General features: G+C 39.9%; 1 protein-coding gene across 2 annotated transcripts in view; it reads right to left on the reverse strand.

Moving 5' to 3' along the window:
• ZFYVE9 (zinc finger FYVE-type containing 9) overlaps positions 1-15,056 on the reverse strand; it is a 167,226-nt gene that overhangs the window by 66,428 nt on the left and 85,742 nt on the right. For both annotated transcript variants that reach the window (XM_049774628.1, XM_049774627.1), the window contains 3 exons: positions 11,215-11,335; positions 5,626-5,748; positions 3,886-4,041 (listed from right to left, as the gene is read on the reverse strand). In XM_049774628.1, the coding sequence (XP_049630585.1) occupies positions 3,886-4,041; positions 5,626-5,748; positions 11,215-11,335 (400 nt within the window). The remainder of the gene's footprint in view (positions 1-3,885; positions 4,042-5,625; positions 5,749-11,214; positions 11,336-15,056) is intronic.

Raw genomic sequence — 15,056 nt, forward strand, 5'->3', positions numbered from 1 at the left:
ACTGAAGTATAACTTATATACAATAAAACACATATAGTGTAAATCAAACATTTTAATAAATAAAAACAGTACTGTCACTCTTATTTCATTTAACATACAAAATAGCATGATCCAAAAAGATCCTTTTTTCCAGAGGCCTTTATGGTCAGTTCTAGCATTTGTATTTCAGCTTCATTCCAGGAAAACACTGATCTAATTTCTACAGCTTATTTTCCCCATTCTAGAGAATCACATGAATAGAATTAAGTAATTTTTGTTTGGTTTCTTTTGTTCATTACAAAGTCTATACTGCAATGTAAGATCAAGTTATTAATAAACTGTACATATCAGCAGTTTGTTGCTGCTAAACAGTATTTTTGTGCTTGTCTTCTGTAATTTAGTTTGTTTATATACTATTCTTGTTTTTTATTTTTATTTTTATTTTTTTTTTTGGTTTTTGGTTTTTGGGTCACATCCAGCAGCTCTCAGGGGTTACTCCTGGCTCTATGCTCAGAAATCGCTCCTAGCAGGCTCGGGGGACCATATGGGATGCCAGGACTTGAACCACCGTCCTTCTGCATCTAAGGCACTGTGCTATCTCTCCGCCCCCCCCCTTTTTTTTTTAAGTCTGTATCTCTACAAGCAGCAGTACTCTGGGACCCCAAAACCACTCTCTGGTGTGTTTTGCCACACAATGCTTGGGGGATATTAGGGACACATCAGGTGGATGGAACTCAGAGCCTCTCTCATGCAAGGCATGTGCTTTAGCCTGGTCTATCCCTGGTCAATCCAACGGATTCTGAGCTGGTCTATCTGCCACAGCTAACACATGAACTTCAGCCCATATTCAAACTGCTTACAGAGCTATCTTTCTAAAACACAAATCTAGTGATATCACTCATCTTCTTTCCGATAAATAAAGGGCATCCTCCAAAACCAGACACTCATGAAACTCCCATGCCCTCAAACCTGAGGTCTTTTCAAAAACCACATGAATGATGGCTTTAGATTGCTTTGTGTACTGCTAAGAAATGTTATAATGTACTACAATCTGGGAAGTTGTGGACAAAGTAATTGTACATGGGTTCTGCCTTATTTTTCTTAATGTTCTTTGACTGTAAGTTCAATATTTAGGCATCATCAAGGGGATTTCTTCTGAGAATTCTGTTTATGGGTGATTGTCCTTCCACTGTAACTTTACCTTGTCCTCTTTGCATCATTGTTCTCATAATTAAAAATAAAAAATTAAAAACCACATGAATGAATACCATCAATGCTATCTTATTTAGAGTTTTTATATTGAATACACTCAAATTACATAGAAAAGCAAATGTTTCAGGTCATTTCCAAACTAAGTTTAGGTGCTGAGCATTACATAAACTTATGTCACCACACAATTTCAGGTTGACCCATACATTTTGAAACTGATGCAATAAACAAAGTATACTTCACAAATATCATGTGATATTTCCAACATAATGGTTTTTGTTTGTTTTGTGGCCACAGCTGGTTATGTTCAGATGTTACTCCTGGCTCTACACTCAAGAATTACTGCTAGCAGTACTCAGGGGATCATATGGTAGGCTGAGAATCTAACCTGAGTCAGACACATGCAAGGCAAGCACTCTAACCACTCTCCAGCCCCTCCAATGTATTGTTTTGTCCTTACATATAATTACAACTAAATTGTCATAAAGATTAATTAAGCTAAAGACCTAATCTTCCATGCATAAGCTATAATCATTTTCTTGTTTTCTCTGCTTTGTTCTGTTTTGGGGGCTATGCTCATTGATGCTCAAAAGTAACTCCTAACTCAGGTGGCCATCTGGAATGCCAACTGGTGAACCCAAGTTGGCTGCATGTAAGACAAGTGCCCTACCCACTGTTCTGGCCACCTACTACTGCTCTAGCCTCTATAATGATTCTAAAAATGCAAAGTTTGGGGAACTTGGGGGTTAACACCTGATAGTGTTCAGTATTCAGGGGACTACACAGTGACAGAAATCAAAACACGATCCAAAATACAAAAAACAAAAACAAAAACAAAGAAAACATTCTAGCTCTTTGAACCATCTCACCAATCCTAAAGATACAAATTTTTATCTTGGGGCCGGAGCAATAGTACAGTGGGGAAGGCATCTGCCTTGTACACAGTCTACCCAGCTTTGATCCCCAGCATCTCACTAGGCCTCCTGAACCCACCAGGAGTGATTTTTGAGCACAAAGCCAGAAAGAATCCCTAAGAATTGCTGGGTGTGACCTAAAACAAAAACCAAACAAAAGCATTCCTATGTTTTTTATATTTAATTCATACATTTTTTGTTTTTGGGCCACACCCGGCGATGCTCAGGGGTTACTCCTGGCTATCTGCTCAGAAATAGCTCCTGGCAGGCACGGGGGACTATATGGGACACCGGGATTCGAACCTACCACCTTTGGTCCTGGAGCAGCTGCTTGCAAGGCAAACACCGCTGTGCTATCTCTCCGGGCCCATAAATATTCTTTTTAATGGTTAACATAGTCTAAAAGATAAATCTCTAGTAAATCTAACACAAAATATTTTGGTGGGAAGGTACACCTGGCAATGCTTAGGGCTTACTCTGGCTCTGAGATTAGACATCATTCCTGGCTGTGCTTAAGGACCATAAGCAGTATTGGGAGAAGGGATTGAACTCAGGTTGACCACAGCATGGCAAGAACCTTACCTGCTGTAATAAATCTCTGACTCCAGACAATCAAACTTTTAACCTAGAGCTGAGCAATAGGTTACCTCTACAATTCATATCTAAATTTATGTTAATTCTATAATAAGCACTTATAATAACAACATAGTTAATATATTGTATAATAATATATAATTTAATATATTCTATAGTATGATACAATACAAATTATATATTCTATAATGTATTATACATATGACTTATATATATAGTTGCAGCTGGAGAGAGTACTACAGGTAAGGTGGTTGTCTTGCATGCAGCCAACATGGATTTGACCCCTGGCAATACATTTAGTCCCCAGAGCATAGTCAAGAATAATACTTGGGGCTGGAAAGATAGCATGAAGGTAAGGTGTTTGCCTTGCATGCAGAAGGATGGTGGTTGGAATCCTGGCATCGGTGGTTTGCATCCCCGCACCCCATATGGTCCCCTTGCCTGCCAGGAGTGATTTCTGAGCACAGAGCCAGGAGTAGCCCCTGAGTGCTGTTAGGTGTGACCCAAAAACCAAAAAAAAAAAAAAAAAAAAAAGTTAAGAATCAGGGCCAGAGTGGTGGTGCAATTGGAAGGATGTTTGCCTTGCATGCGTTAACCTAGGATGAACCGTGATTCGATCCCCCAGCATCCCATATGGTCCCCCAAGCCAGGAACGATTTTTGAGTGCACAGCCAGGAATAACCCCTGAGCATCATCAGGTGTGACCCGCAAAACCAAAAAAAAAAAAAAAAAAAGAAGTTAAGAACCAAGAGTTAATCCCTGAGCATAGCCAGGTGGACCACCCCCCAAAATAAGAGAAAATAATATTTATGATTTTAAAACTAGAATGAAATTGTCTATATTAGTAGTTTTAAAACTTCAAAATAAAATGAAGATCATTTACAATTCATAGCTATACCTTAAGAAATAAACAAATTATGATTATGTTTCTCTTTTCCAGATACTGGTAGGTATCAGGAACCCCTAAAGTACACAAAGAAAAGCATTCTTGCATCAAGGCCAAGGCATTCACTTAAACTTATTCTAGTCTTTGTAAAATAATACCAACCACACTAGGAAAAGTTCTAAAATATATAATTTCCTCAAACACCAAAATTCACTGTCAGGCTTCCAAATTGAAGACCACTGTTTTACATGAGTCCAAAATGTTTATCATTAAAGGTGCAGAATAAATCATAAACCATCCCACCTGCCAGAGCATCCCGATAAAGCTGCACAAAATGACTGAAGATATCCTTCGGCAAACACTTTTCATCTGGTAGACACTGCAGAAGAATGACAATCTCAGACTGGCCCACGGCATGCATTCCCTTGGTTGTGAAACACCAGCATTTCCTGTTCACATCTAAGAAGGAATAAAAATATGAAAGTAAAGATAGTTCTTTCAGTCCTTTGCTTTAAAAGAACATAAAAATCTATGGAGAACAAAGTAAGATCAGTCATCTTCTATAGAATTCCACTATGAACTGCTGTTTCCAATTCAACTGTGGACTCAGCCAAAGAACTATTATAGATAATAAATAGATAATTATTATAAATAATAAAGTGCCTATGCTTCTAGCTCTCTCAACAAACATTTAGAAATGCAACTATGAGGAGCTGAAGAGATAAGATATGTGTTTTGTTTTTGTTTTTTTTTGGTTTTTGGGTCACACCCAATAGTGCTCAGGGGTTACTCCTGGCTCTATGCTCAGAAATTGCTCCTGGCAGGCTCAGGGGACCATATGGGGTGCAGGGATGCAAACCACCGACCTTCTGCAAGCAAGGCAAATGCCTTACCTCCATACTATCTCTCAAGCCCCAAGATATGTGTTCTTGCCTTGTACATAACCAGTCCTTGTTTGATACTCTAAGACACTCTAAGACACCGTAAGTACTGCCAGGAGTGATCCCTGAGCACAACCAGTGTGACACCCCCCAAAAATAACTATGGAGAGGGGAAAGAAGAGAGAGAAATAAGATACATTTAAAACTTATCATTTCTGGGAATCAGATGAAAAGTATAGTGGGTAGGGCATCTGCTTGTGCCACTACTAAGGCCCCATTTATCTTATTCTTTTTTTTTTTTTTTTTTTTTTTTTTTGGTTTTTGGGCCACACCCGTTTGACGCTCAGGGGTTACTCCTGGCTATGTGCTCAGAAATCGCCCCTGGCTTGGGGGGACCATATGGGACGCCGGGGGATCGAACCGCGGTCCTTCCTTGGCTAGCGCTTGCAAGGCAGACACCTTACCTCCAGCGCCACCTACCCGGCCCCCATTTATCTTATTCTTATCTTAATCTTATTTTGTTGTTTTTGGGTAACAACTAGTGATGTTCAGAGCTCACTCCTAGCAGGTTCCAGAGGACAATATGCAATCCTGAGGAGTATACTGGAGTAAGCACTTTAACCTCCTGGTACTAAACTCTATCTCTGAGTTTTGGTGGAGGGAAAACCTAGGGATGCTCAGGACTTATTCCTGGCTCTGCATTCAAGGAATATTCCTGGTGATTTTCAGGGAACTGTATGACCGACTGGAAATAAAACTGGGTGGACTGCATATAAGGCACATACCCTATGTATCGTACTACCTTTCTAGTCCCAATCTGTGGTTTTCAAAAGAATTTCAGTTAATTCACAACTGTCCTCTTGTGTGTGTGTGTGTTTTTTTTCGTCACACCCGGCAGTGCTCAGGAGTTATTCCTTGCTCTGTGCTCAGAAACTGCTCCTGGCAGGCTTAGAAGACCATATGGTATGCTGGGATTTGAACCACCGTACTTCTGCATGCAAGGCAAACACCCTACCTCCATGCTATCTCTCCAGCCTTGTGTATATATTATTTTATAAAAATCAACTTCTTCAGTACCCAGTTTTCAGTGTGATGACTCTATAAACAATAGCATGTAATACATTGAAGAGCATTATTATTTACAACTCAATGTCTAACTTACAGTTTACGATTTTAACCATTGACAACAAGTTTGCATTTAAAACGAATACAAGTGGGTCAGGGCCACCATCCTCCAATTGTTGCATCACTGAAATCTGTGATGGTTTCTCTTCCACAGCATAGTCTGTGAGGGGAGAAAAACAAGAGATTAGAACAGGTGAAGGAAAAAAATCTTTGAGAGCAAAATGTGCTCATCATTCAAGCAAAGAGGTAAGCATTTGACTTCTAGACAGAATGAACACAGATTTCAGGTACAGTGTAAAGTAAATAATTTCTATTGGTTTTTTTTTGAGAAACCCAATTCAGTTAAAAACATGGCTATTCTAGACTCCTTCAAAGACTAAAGGCAACCCATTATTTAAATCAAAATCTCTCCAATCATCGTATCAAAAATTTAACATATTACGTGTTCTGAAATTAACTTTTAAATAATCCATGATGTATGAGTTATACTAATATTTCTGGAAAGAATGATATGAATGGAAACAAAAAAAATAAGGAATTTCTTGGAGCCGAGAGATAGATAGCGTGGAGGTAGGGCATTTGCCTAGTATGCAGAAGGACAGTGGTTCGAATCCCAGCATCCCATAAGGTTCCCCGAGCTGGCCAGGAGCAATTTCTGAGCATAGAGTCAGGAGTAAACCCCTGAGCACTGCCCGAGTGTGACCCAAAAACCAAAAAAAAAAAAAAAAAGAATCTCACTCTTTTATTCATTATGACTTTTGTACTCTATAATTTTTATATTAAAAATTAAAGTTTTATAAAAATGTGCTTAGAAGGGGCTAATCTCCAAAATATACAAGGCACTGACAGAAATTTACAAGAAGAAAACATCTAATCCCATCAAAAAATGGGGAGAAGAAATGGGTAGACACTTTGACAAAGAAGAAATCCAGAGCCGGGAGTCTAGCAGGAGGAGGTTTGGCAGGCCCACGCCATGCCGGAGGCCTGCTTGGCCAGGCCTAGGGGGGGGTGCGGGATTTGGGTAACCCCAGCACCCCTCTGCCGCCTTGCTCCAGATCTCCAGGGCTTCCCCGGGCCACACCCCTGGGCAAGCCGGTGAGTTGGGTCCCTTGGTGGAGCTTGAAGGTACCCTAGGCCTTCCCCCACTATCCATGCGGCTCCTTAGGGAGGGTCTGGGTGGGGCTCTGAACTTCTGTTCTCCCAGCTTCTTGAAGGATCTCTCCTTCCTGGGAGCCGGGAGTCTAGCAGGAGGAGGTTTGGCTGGCACTGGTAATCTCTGTCCAGTCTACATTTTCAAAATGTAGAAACATTAATAGTACTCTCACAAGAAACATTAATAGTACTCACTATCATTGAATTATGTTTTTATGTATGCAGAATGTCCATTTTGTACTCTGCCCTTTTGCATACCCCTTCATAAGTTCATATTTCTCTTTAACTTCTTTAACTCCTATCATCATTACTCCTTTTTTACCCTTTCTAACTTAAGTACTGTTGAGTCCTAATTCACAGACCAAAGTGGTGCCCTAGAGTTAACACCCACACAACTATTTTAAAAGGCATAAAAAGGACACATATCTTTTCAACATTTTATGGGTGTTTTCTTTGACGGCTATAACTTTTGCTAAATACTTTCTTATACAGTGATGATCCCCCCCCCCCATGTTTTTTATCCTCTCTTTGTGAACTGCTCAATATGGAATTTGGTGTGAAAGAATCCCTCAGTTTAATACTTATGTTTGAACCAAGTCATGGGTCTTGTTGGAAATGTTCTTATGCCCCCATATATCTGATAGCACCACGTGGCTTTATATCTTGTTTGCGTAGGCACACTGACATGGGAAAATACTATACATACCAATAAGTTCTTATCTAATAGAAATGGGAACACACAAATCTTGTAGTGCAATGAGACCTTACACCCTGAACATTGACATAAAGACCTGGCACAGGCCTCAGAAGAATGGGCATTCTCCATTTACCCCTTGATCTACAGAAGACATTTACAAAACATCCAAGGTTGTATATAACATCACCCGGAGGCATTCCTGTACCAGGGACGACCCTACAGCTGCTCTGACATCGATCTACTCAAAAGAGACATCCCTTAACACTGAGAAGACAACAAGAACAATGACCTGTTTACTGGACAGGGCTTGCTGTATTGCCCCTTTATGGTGAGGTTTGTCTATAACATCACCTGGAAGCAATCCTCTACCACGGAAGACCCTACCACTGCTCAGACATCGTCCTGCTCAAAAGAGACTTCCCTTAACACTGAGAAGACTTAACAACAACAACCTGCTTACAGGACAGGGCTTCCTGCATTCCCCTTTCATGGTGAGGTGAAACGAGAAGGCACTCCACATCATGACTTCAATGTAGGACATGCAGATTCCAGAATCTTTAATACAGAAACATGAGACCAACAACAGAGACTGTGTGATAAGTGTGTTGGCGCTACGGACAATGTCTTGGAGCGAACGATAACTTTCCTGAGGCCTAGAGCTGGTCTTATGCCAGGAAACTTCAGGGGTAGGATCTCTTTGTATTTAGGCCAAGGCTATTCCTTTCCATGCCTCTCATATTTTGGTGGGCCTATGCAAACAACAATTGCCACTCTAACACCGTTTTTACTGTGCTCCTTTGACTCTAATCCTTAAAACACACCCAATTAAAATTTGAGGTTAACTTAAGCTAATATGCATGTACATGGAAATGTAAAAAATACTATGCCTCTAATGTTTAAGGAGTTACGTAAGTTTGATGGCTTTAGATTGCCTTGTGTGCTGTTAAGAAATATTATAATGTGCTACAATCTGGGGACTTGAGGGAAAAAGTAATTGCACATGGATTCTGTTTTATTTATCTTAACTTTCTTTGGTGAAAATTCAAAGTTAAGATATCAGCAAGGGGACTTCTTCTGATAATTATGTTATGGGTGATTGTCCTTCCACTGTAACTTTACCTTATCCTCTTTCTTTGCATCTTTTGTTCTCATAATTCATAATAAAAAATAATAAAAAAAAAAAAAGAAGAAATCCAAATGGCCAAAAGACACATGAAAAAATGCTCCACATCACTAATCATCAGGGAGATGCAAATCAAAACAACTATGAAGTACCACCTCACACCACAGAGAATGGCACACATCACAAAGAATGAGAATAAACAGTGTTGGCGGGGATGTGGAGAGAAAGGAACTCTTATCCACTGCTGGTGGGAATGCCGTCTAGTTCAACCTTTATGGAAAGTGATATGGAGATTCCTCCAAAAACTGGAAATCAAGCTCCCATACGACCCAGCTATACCACTCCTAGGAATATACCCTAGGAACACAAAAATACAATACAAAAATCCCTTCCTTACACCTATATTCATTGCAGCACTATTTACCATAGTAAGACTCTGGAAACAACCAAGATGCCCTTCAACAGACGAATGGCTAAAGAAACTGTGGTACATATACACAATGGAATATTATGCAGCTGTTAGGAGAGATGAAGCCATGAAATTTTCCTATACATGGATGTACACGGAATCTATTATGCTGAGTGAAATAAGTCAGAGAGAGAGAGAAAAATGCAGAATGGTCTCACTCATCTATGGGTTTTAAGAAAAACGAAAGACATTCCTGCAATAATAATTTTCAGACACAAAAGAGAAAAGAGCTGGAAGTTCCAGTTCACCTCAGGAAGCTCACCACAAAGAGTGATGAGTTTAGTTAGAGAAATAACTACATTTTGAACTGTCCTAATAATGAGAATGTATGAGGGAAATGGAAAGCCTGTCTAGAGTACAGGCGGGGGTTGGGTGAGGAGGAGGGAGATTTGGGACATTGGTGATGGGAACGTTGCACTGGTGATGGGTGGTGTTCTTTACATGACTGAAACCCAAACACAATCATGTATGTAATCAAGGTGTTTAAATAAAATATATAAAAATAAAAAAATAAAAAAAAGAAAATGCAAAAAAAAATGTGCTTAGAAAATAATCATAAGAGGGGCCGGTGAGGTGGCGCCAGAGGTAAGGTGTCTGCCTTGCAAGCGCTAGCCAAGGAAAGATTGCAACCGTGGTTCAATCCCCCGGTGTCCCATATGGTCCCCCCAAGCCAGGGGCAATATCTGAGCACTTAGCCAGGAGTAACCCCTGAGCATCAAATGGGTATGGCCCGAAAAACCAAAAAAAAAAAAAAAAAAGAAGAAGAAAATAATCATAAGAATTGGGGTAGGATAAAAAAGAAGAATAAGAATCATTCTTCTGAATCTTAAGAATCATAATCATAACTGCTTTCATGAAACAAAAATTCCTTAAAGTAAAAGGTCAGTGTAGGGGCTGAAGAGATAATAGAGCAAGTAACATGCTTGTCTTAGACACTGCAGACCAGCTTTCAATCCCTGGTACCGAAATGGTCTCTCAAGCCCCTGAACACAGAGCAGGAGTAAGTCCTGAGTACTGCTGCCAATAATTCCCACTCCCCACCCAAAAAAAAAAAACCCAGGAAAATAAAGGAATAAGAATCATTTCACTGTAGAGCAGAAAAGATGTATCACGTCAGGAAACCAAGTGAAAGAGTAGAATAAAATAAATCCTCTATCCGAGAAAGAGAAGAAAAATGTCTGCCATAGAGGCAGGTGGGGCTAGAGGAAGAGTGGAAAGGACACTGTGGACACTGATAGTGGAAAATGTGTATTGATGAAGGGATAGGTGCTAGACATTGTACGACTGAAACTCATGAACAACTTTGTAACTATGCATCTCACAGTGATTCAATTAAATCTTTTATTTTTGGGGTTAGAGCAATGGCACAGTGAGTAGGGCATTTGCCTTACACGTAGCTGACCTGGGTTTGATCCCCAGCATCCCACATGGTCCCCCGAGCCTGCCATTAATAATTTCTGAGTGCAGAGCCAGGAGTAACTTCCAAGTGCCATCGAATGTAGCCCCCAAAACAAAAACAAAACAAAAACACAAACAAAAAAATTTTATTTTAAAACTTAAATTAGGGGCTGGAGCAACAACACAGTGGTAGGGCATTTGTCTTGCATGGGGCTGCACAGGAGGGACCTGAGTTCTATCCCCAGAGTCCCATATGGTCCCCCTAGCCATTTCTGAGCAATTTCTGAGCGCATAGCAAGGAGTAACCCCTGAGTGTCACCGGGTGTGGCCCCCAAAAACAAATATATATACAAGGGCTGGAGCAATAGTACAGTGGGAAAGGTGCTTGTCTTGCATGCAGACAACCTAGGTTCAATCCCTGACATCCCACATGGTCTCCTGATCACTGCTATGAGTAATTCTTAAGTGCAAAGCCAGGAATTAATACTGAATATCATCATATGGCCCCCCAAACAAAAAATATATTATTAATTTATATATATATATGTAAAATATATAAAAGAAACCAAAAAATTTAATTTTTATATATACATATATATGTATATATATAAAAGGATCTACCCTGAAACAATAATTGCAAATAACAATTTTTAGAGCATTCAGTAAGTTGCTTTTTGGTGTTGCTGTTAGAGAAGGATCGTTTTCACTCTAACTCTACTCTATCCTTGTAAGGAGGCAATATTTGGCATATATAACAATGTCTGTTTAAATATGTTAGTCTTCATACCTCCTTTCACACCAGTGGAGATGAGAATGGGAGGAAGGCCATCTTCTGGAATAAGGTTCATTGCACTTCCAACAGGACTTCCAACCTGGGTTATATTCCCAGAGAATAAAGAGATATCCGTCTGGAAAAGCAAATTAGTCAAGTGAGGATTACAGAGAGTTCAGAACTCAAGAATATAAATAGGGGTTGAGAGTGAGTACAGTGGGTAGAGTTCTTGTTTTGCAAGCTGTCAACCTGGTTTCAATGCCTACCACATAAATCTTCCCCTAGGCCCACCAGTATTTAAGCTCTGAGCACCACCAGATATGGCCCCAAAACAAAGACTATAAATGGGGTTGATGTTTAAGTGAAAATCTGAAAACATTTTTTGAAAGATGGCACAGATAACCTTTAGCCCGGGGGTGGCAAACACCTCCCGGCCAAAATGAATGTGGCTCTTTGCCTTTTATCATTATTTTGCATACCATGGCTCTTTGCCAAGTTTGGTTTTTTTGTTTTTTTTTTCTTTAAATATTTTTCTTTTTTTTTTTTTTTTTTATTTAAGTTTGGGTTTTGTTCTGCTGCTTCTGAGGAGGGACCTCTCAGGAGAGATCTCCGAGTGCATAGTCCCGCCCCAGGCTGTGTCATCCCGTCTCCCATCCCTCGGGAACAACTGCAGGGGCCAGCGAGCAGGGGACCTGTCACATGTTATGTCACATCTTGCCTTGAGTTCTTAGTGTGGAGGACACAGCACACCCTCACCATCACTGCAGGATTTTGATCCTCACTCAAAATGGCAAAATGCAATATGTGTTTAATATATTATTGTTAAAATTATATGCTTTTGTTTGAGTGTCTGTTTTGGCAGCTCACTGCGTGGTGTGGCTCTCTGACTCTCACAGTTTAAAATTTTGGCTCTTTGGTATTAAACTTGTTCACCACCCCTGCTTTAACCTAAAGTTCCCCAAATGACTGAACTTTTTTTTTTTTGGTTTTTGGGTCACAACTGGCAATGCCTAGAGGTTACTCCTAGCTCTATGCTCAGAAATCACTCCTGGCAGGCTCAGGAGACCATATGGGATGCCGGGATTCGAACCACCATCCTTCTGCATGCAAGGCAAATGCCTTACCTCCATGCTACCTCTCCAGCCCCTGAACTTCTATTATTTTTTAAATAACCTGTTATTTTGGTCCAATTATTATTGGACTTCTGTTAGTTTTCTTTGAAGCAGTTTTCCATTATAACATATAAATTTTAGGTGTGTATCATTAGATACCAAAATCTGGGCTGGCATGGTGGTGCTAGAGGTAAGGTGCCTGCCTTGCCTGCGCTAGCCTAGGATGAACCGCATTTCAATCCCCCGGTGTCCCATATGGTCACCCAAGTCAGGAGCGACTTCTGAGCGCATAGCCAGGAGTAACCCCTGAGCAGCACCGGGTATGGCCCAAAAAAAAAAAAAAAAAAAAAGAAACCAAAATCTGTATATACAATTCAATCTATCACACAACTATCACTTTTCTTCCAATTTATTACCTCACTTTTATTCTTCTTTTCCTTCCTTATTTATTTATTTATTTATTTATTTATTTATTTATTTATTTATTTATTTATTTTGGCTACACTGGACTGTGCTCAGGAGTTACTCCTGCTTCTGTGTTCAGAAATCGTTCCTGACAGGCTCAGGGGACCATATGGAATCAACTGGGAATCAAACCGAGTCCCTCCCAGGTCGGCAGCATGCAAGGCAAACGCTCTACAGCTGTGCTATCACTCAGGCCCTCTTCTTTTCCTTCTGATAATACCTCGTTATCACTGGCTACTGATAGTTTAGTTTTTATTTTTGAGCCACACTCTCAGGGGTGCTCAGGACTTATTCCTGGCTCTGCACTCTTGGCAACCTTGGAGGACCATGTCATATGCCAGGGGTAAAACCCAGTCGACTGCACACAAGACAAATGACCTACACACTATACTATTACTCTGGTCTAAAAATTAAGTTTTATAGCCTAAAAATTTATTCTTGCTTCACTCTGTCCATTTGTTTAGTTTCTTCATGTCCACATCAGTAAAATTATATAATGCTTGTCTTTTTCCACCTGACTTATAAAATTATTTCCAATTATACAGTTTCCATTTAGCATCATTATATCACAATAACTGGGGTACTGGGCCATGGGTTAAGGCTTCATTGATCAAGATTTCTTTTACCATAAAAGAAGTTTTTTGGGGCCGGAGAGATAGCACAACAGTAAGGCATTTGTCTTAAACATGTTCAACCTGGGACGAACCTGGGTTCGATTCCTCTCATCCCATATGGTTCCCTGAGCCTGCCAGGAGCAATTTCTGAAAGCAAAGCCAGAGTAACTCCTGAGCACCACCAGGTATGCCCCCCACCCTCAAAAAAAAGAAGTTGTTTGTTTTGTTTTGTTTCATTTTCCACATCTGGCTATTCTGGGATTATTCCAGGCAGGATTCTGGGAACCATATAGGGTTGGAGATTGAACCCAGGATGAATTGGCTGCATGCAATTCAAGCATCCTATTCTCTGTGCTGTTTTTCTAGGACAGTATTTTTACAATCTGCAGTGGCAACAAGATAAAATATTAATAATATCTTGTAATTTCTGAAACTTTAATGAGATCATTTAAACAGTCTCTCTCTCTTTTTTGTTTTGTTTCTGGGTCACACTGGGTCACAGCGCTGGGTGGTGCCAGGGCTTACCTGGCTCTACATTCAGGGATCACAGTTGGGCTGCTCTGGGGACCATAACCCAAGTAAGCTGCATGCAAAGAAAGAGCCCTGCCCATTATACTATCACTCCAGTCACCTGTTGTTCTCTCTTTCTTTTGCCTCACTCAGTTTTTCTCACATTCAGGGATCACTTCTGGTGGGATTCAGGCTATCACAAGGGGTGCAGTTTTGCAATCAAACCAAGATTGGCTGTATGCAAAGCAAAGCCTTACTTACTGTTACTTTCCAGTCTGGTGGATTTAAATTATTTACATAATTTTAGAACTAGGTTAAAATATGCAAGTTAATTACTTAGCATAAAATTAGAACTAGAAATTCAATGGAATCTTCAAGTAAAAAGCTGTTTTAGGGGCCAGAGTGACAGCACAATGTAGGGCCTTTGCCTTACACATAGCTGACCCAGGTTAGATTCCAGCATTCCATATGGTTCCCTGAGGTGCCAGGAGTAATTTCTGAGCACAGAGCCAGAAGTAACCCTGAATGAAATTAAGTGTGCCCCCCCAAATGGTTGATTCAAACTTTGATCTTTTTTAATAGAAATTACAAGATAACTGTCCTTAATTGCAATTGATTATTCTAATCAATTATTCTAATTTTGACTATCTAATTCAACCGAGTGAGTCAACAATAAAAGGAAGCCATAGGAATATGCAGCCAGAGATATCACTTAGCAGAAAAGTGCTTCTTTCACACAATTGAGCCTAGTTAGATCTTTAACACTATTATGATTCCCTGAGTGATTTCTGAGCACAGGGCCAGGAGTAAGGCCTCACATCCCCTACAAAAAGAATCTTATGTTATTATTTAATAAGATTGGTCCTAGGTGGTTCTGTTCTCTCTAAAAGAGAGTAGGCAGTCTTTGTTCCCTTATAAAAATCAGGTTTCAAGTTTAAAGAATCCCAAACTGTTACTAGTATATTGTGGAGACAATATACAACACTGGATGGGCAAGTTTCTATAGGTAAAGTATGGAGTTTTTTTCACTCATTAAGTCAGTGGTTTTCAACTTAAGTTTAAGTTCCCTGTTTAAGCGTATGTTTCAACACCTTAAAATAAAAAAAACAACATATAGAAACAAAACAAAAATTGAAACATTCAAGTGGAAGAGAAA

Source organism: Suncus etruscus, chromosome 6 (genome assembly GCF_024139225.1).
Source record: "Suncus etruscus isolate mSunEtr1 chromosome 6, mSunEtr1.pri.cur, whole genome shotgun sequence".
Classification (NCBI taxonomy): domain Eukaryota; kingdom Metazoa; phylum Chordata; class Mammalia; order Eulipotyphla; family Soricidae; genus Suncus; species Suncus etruscus.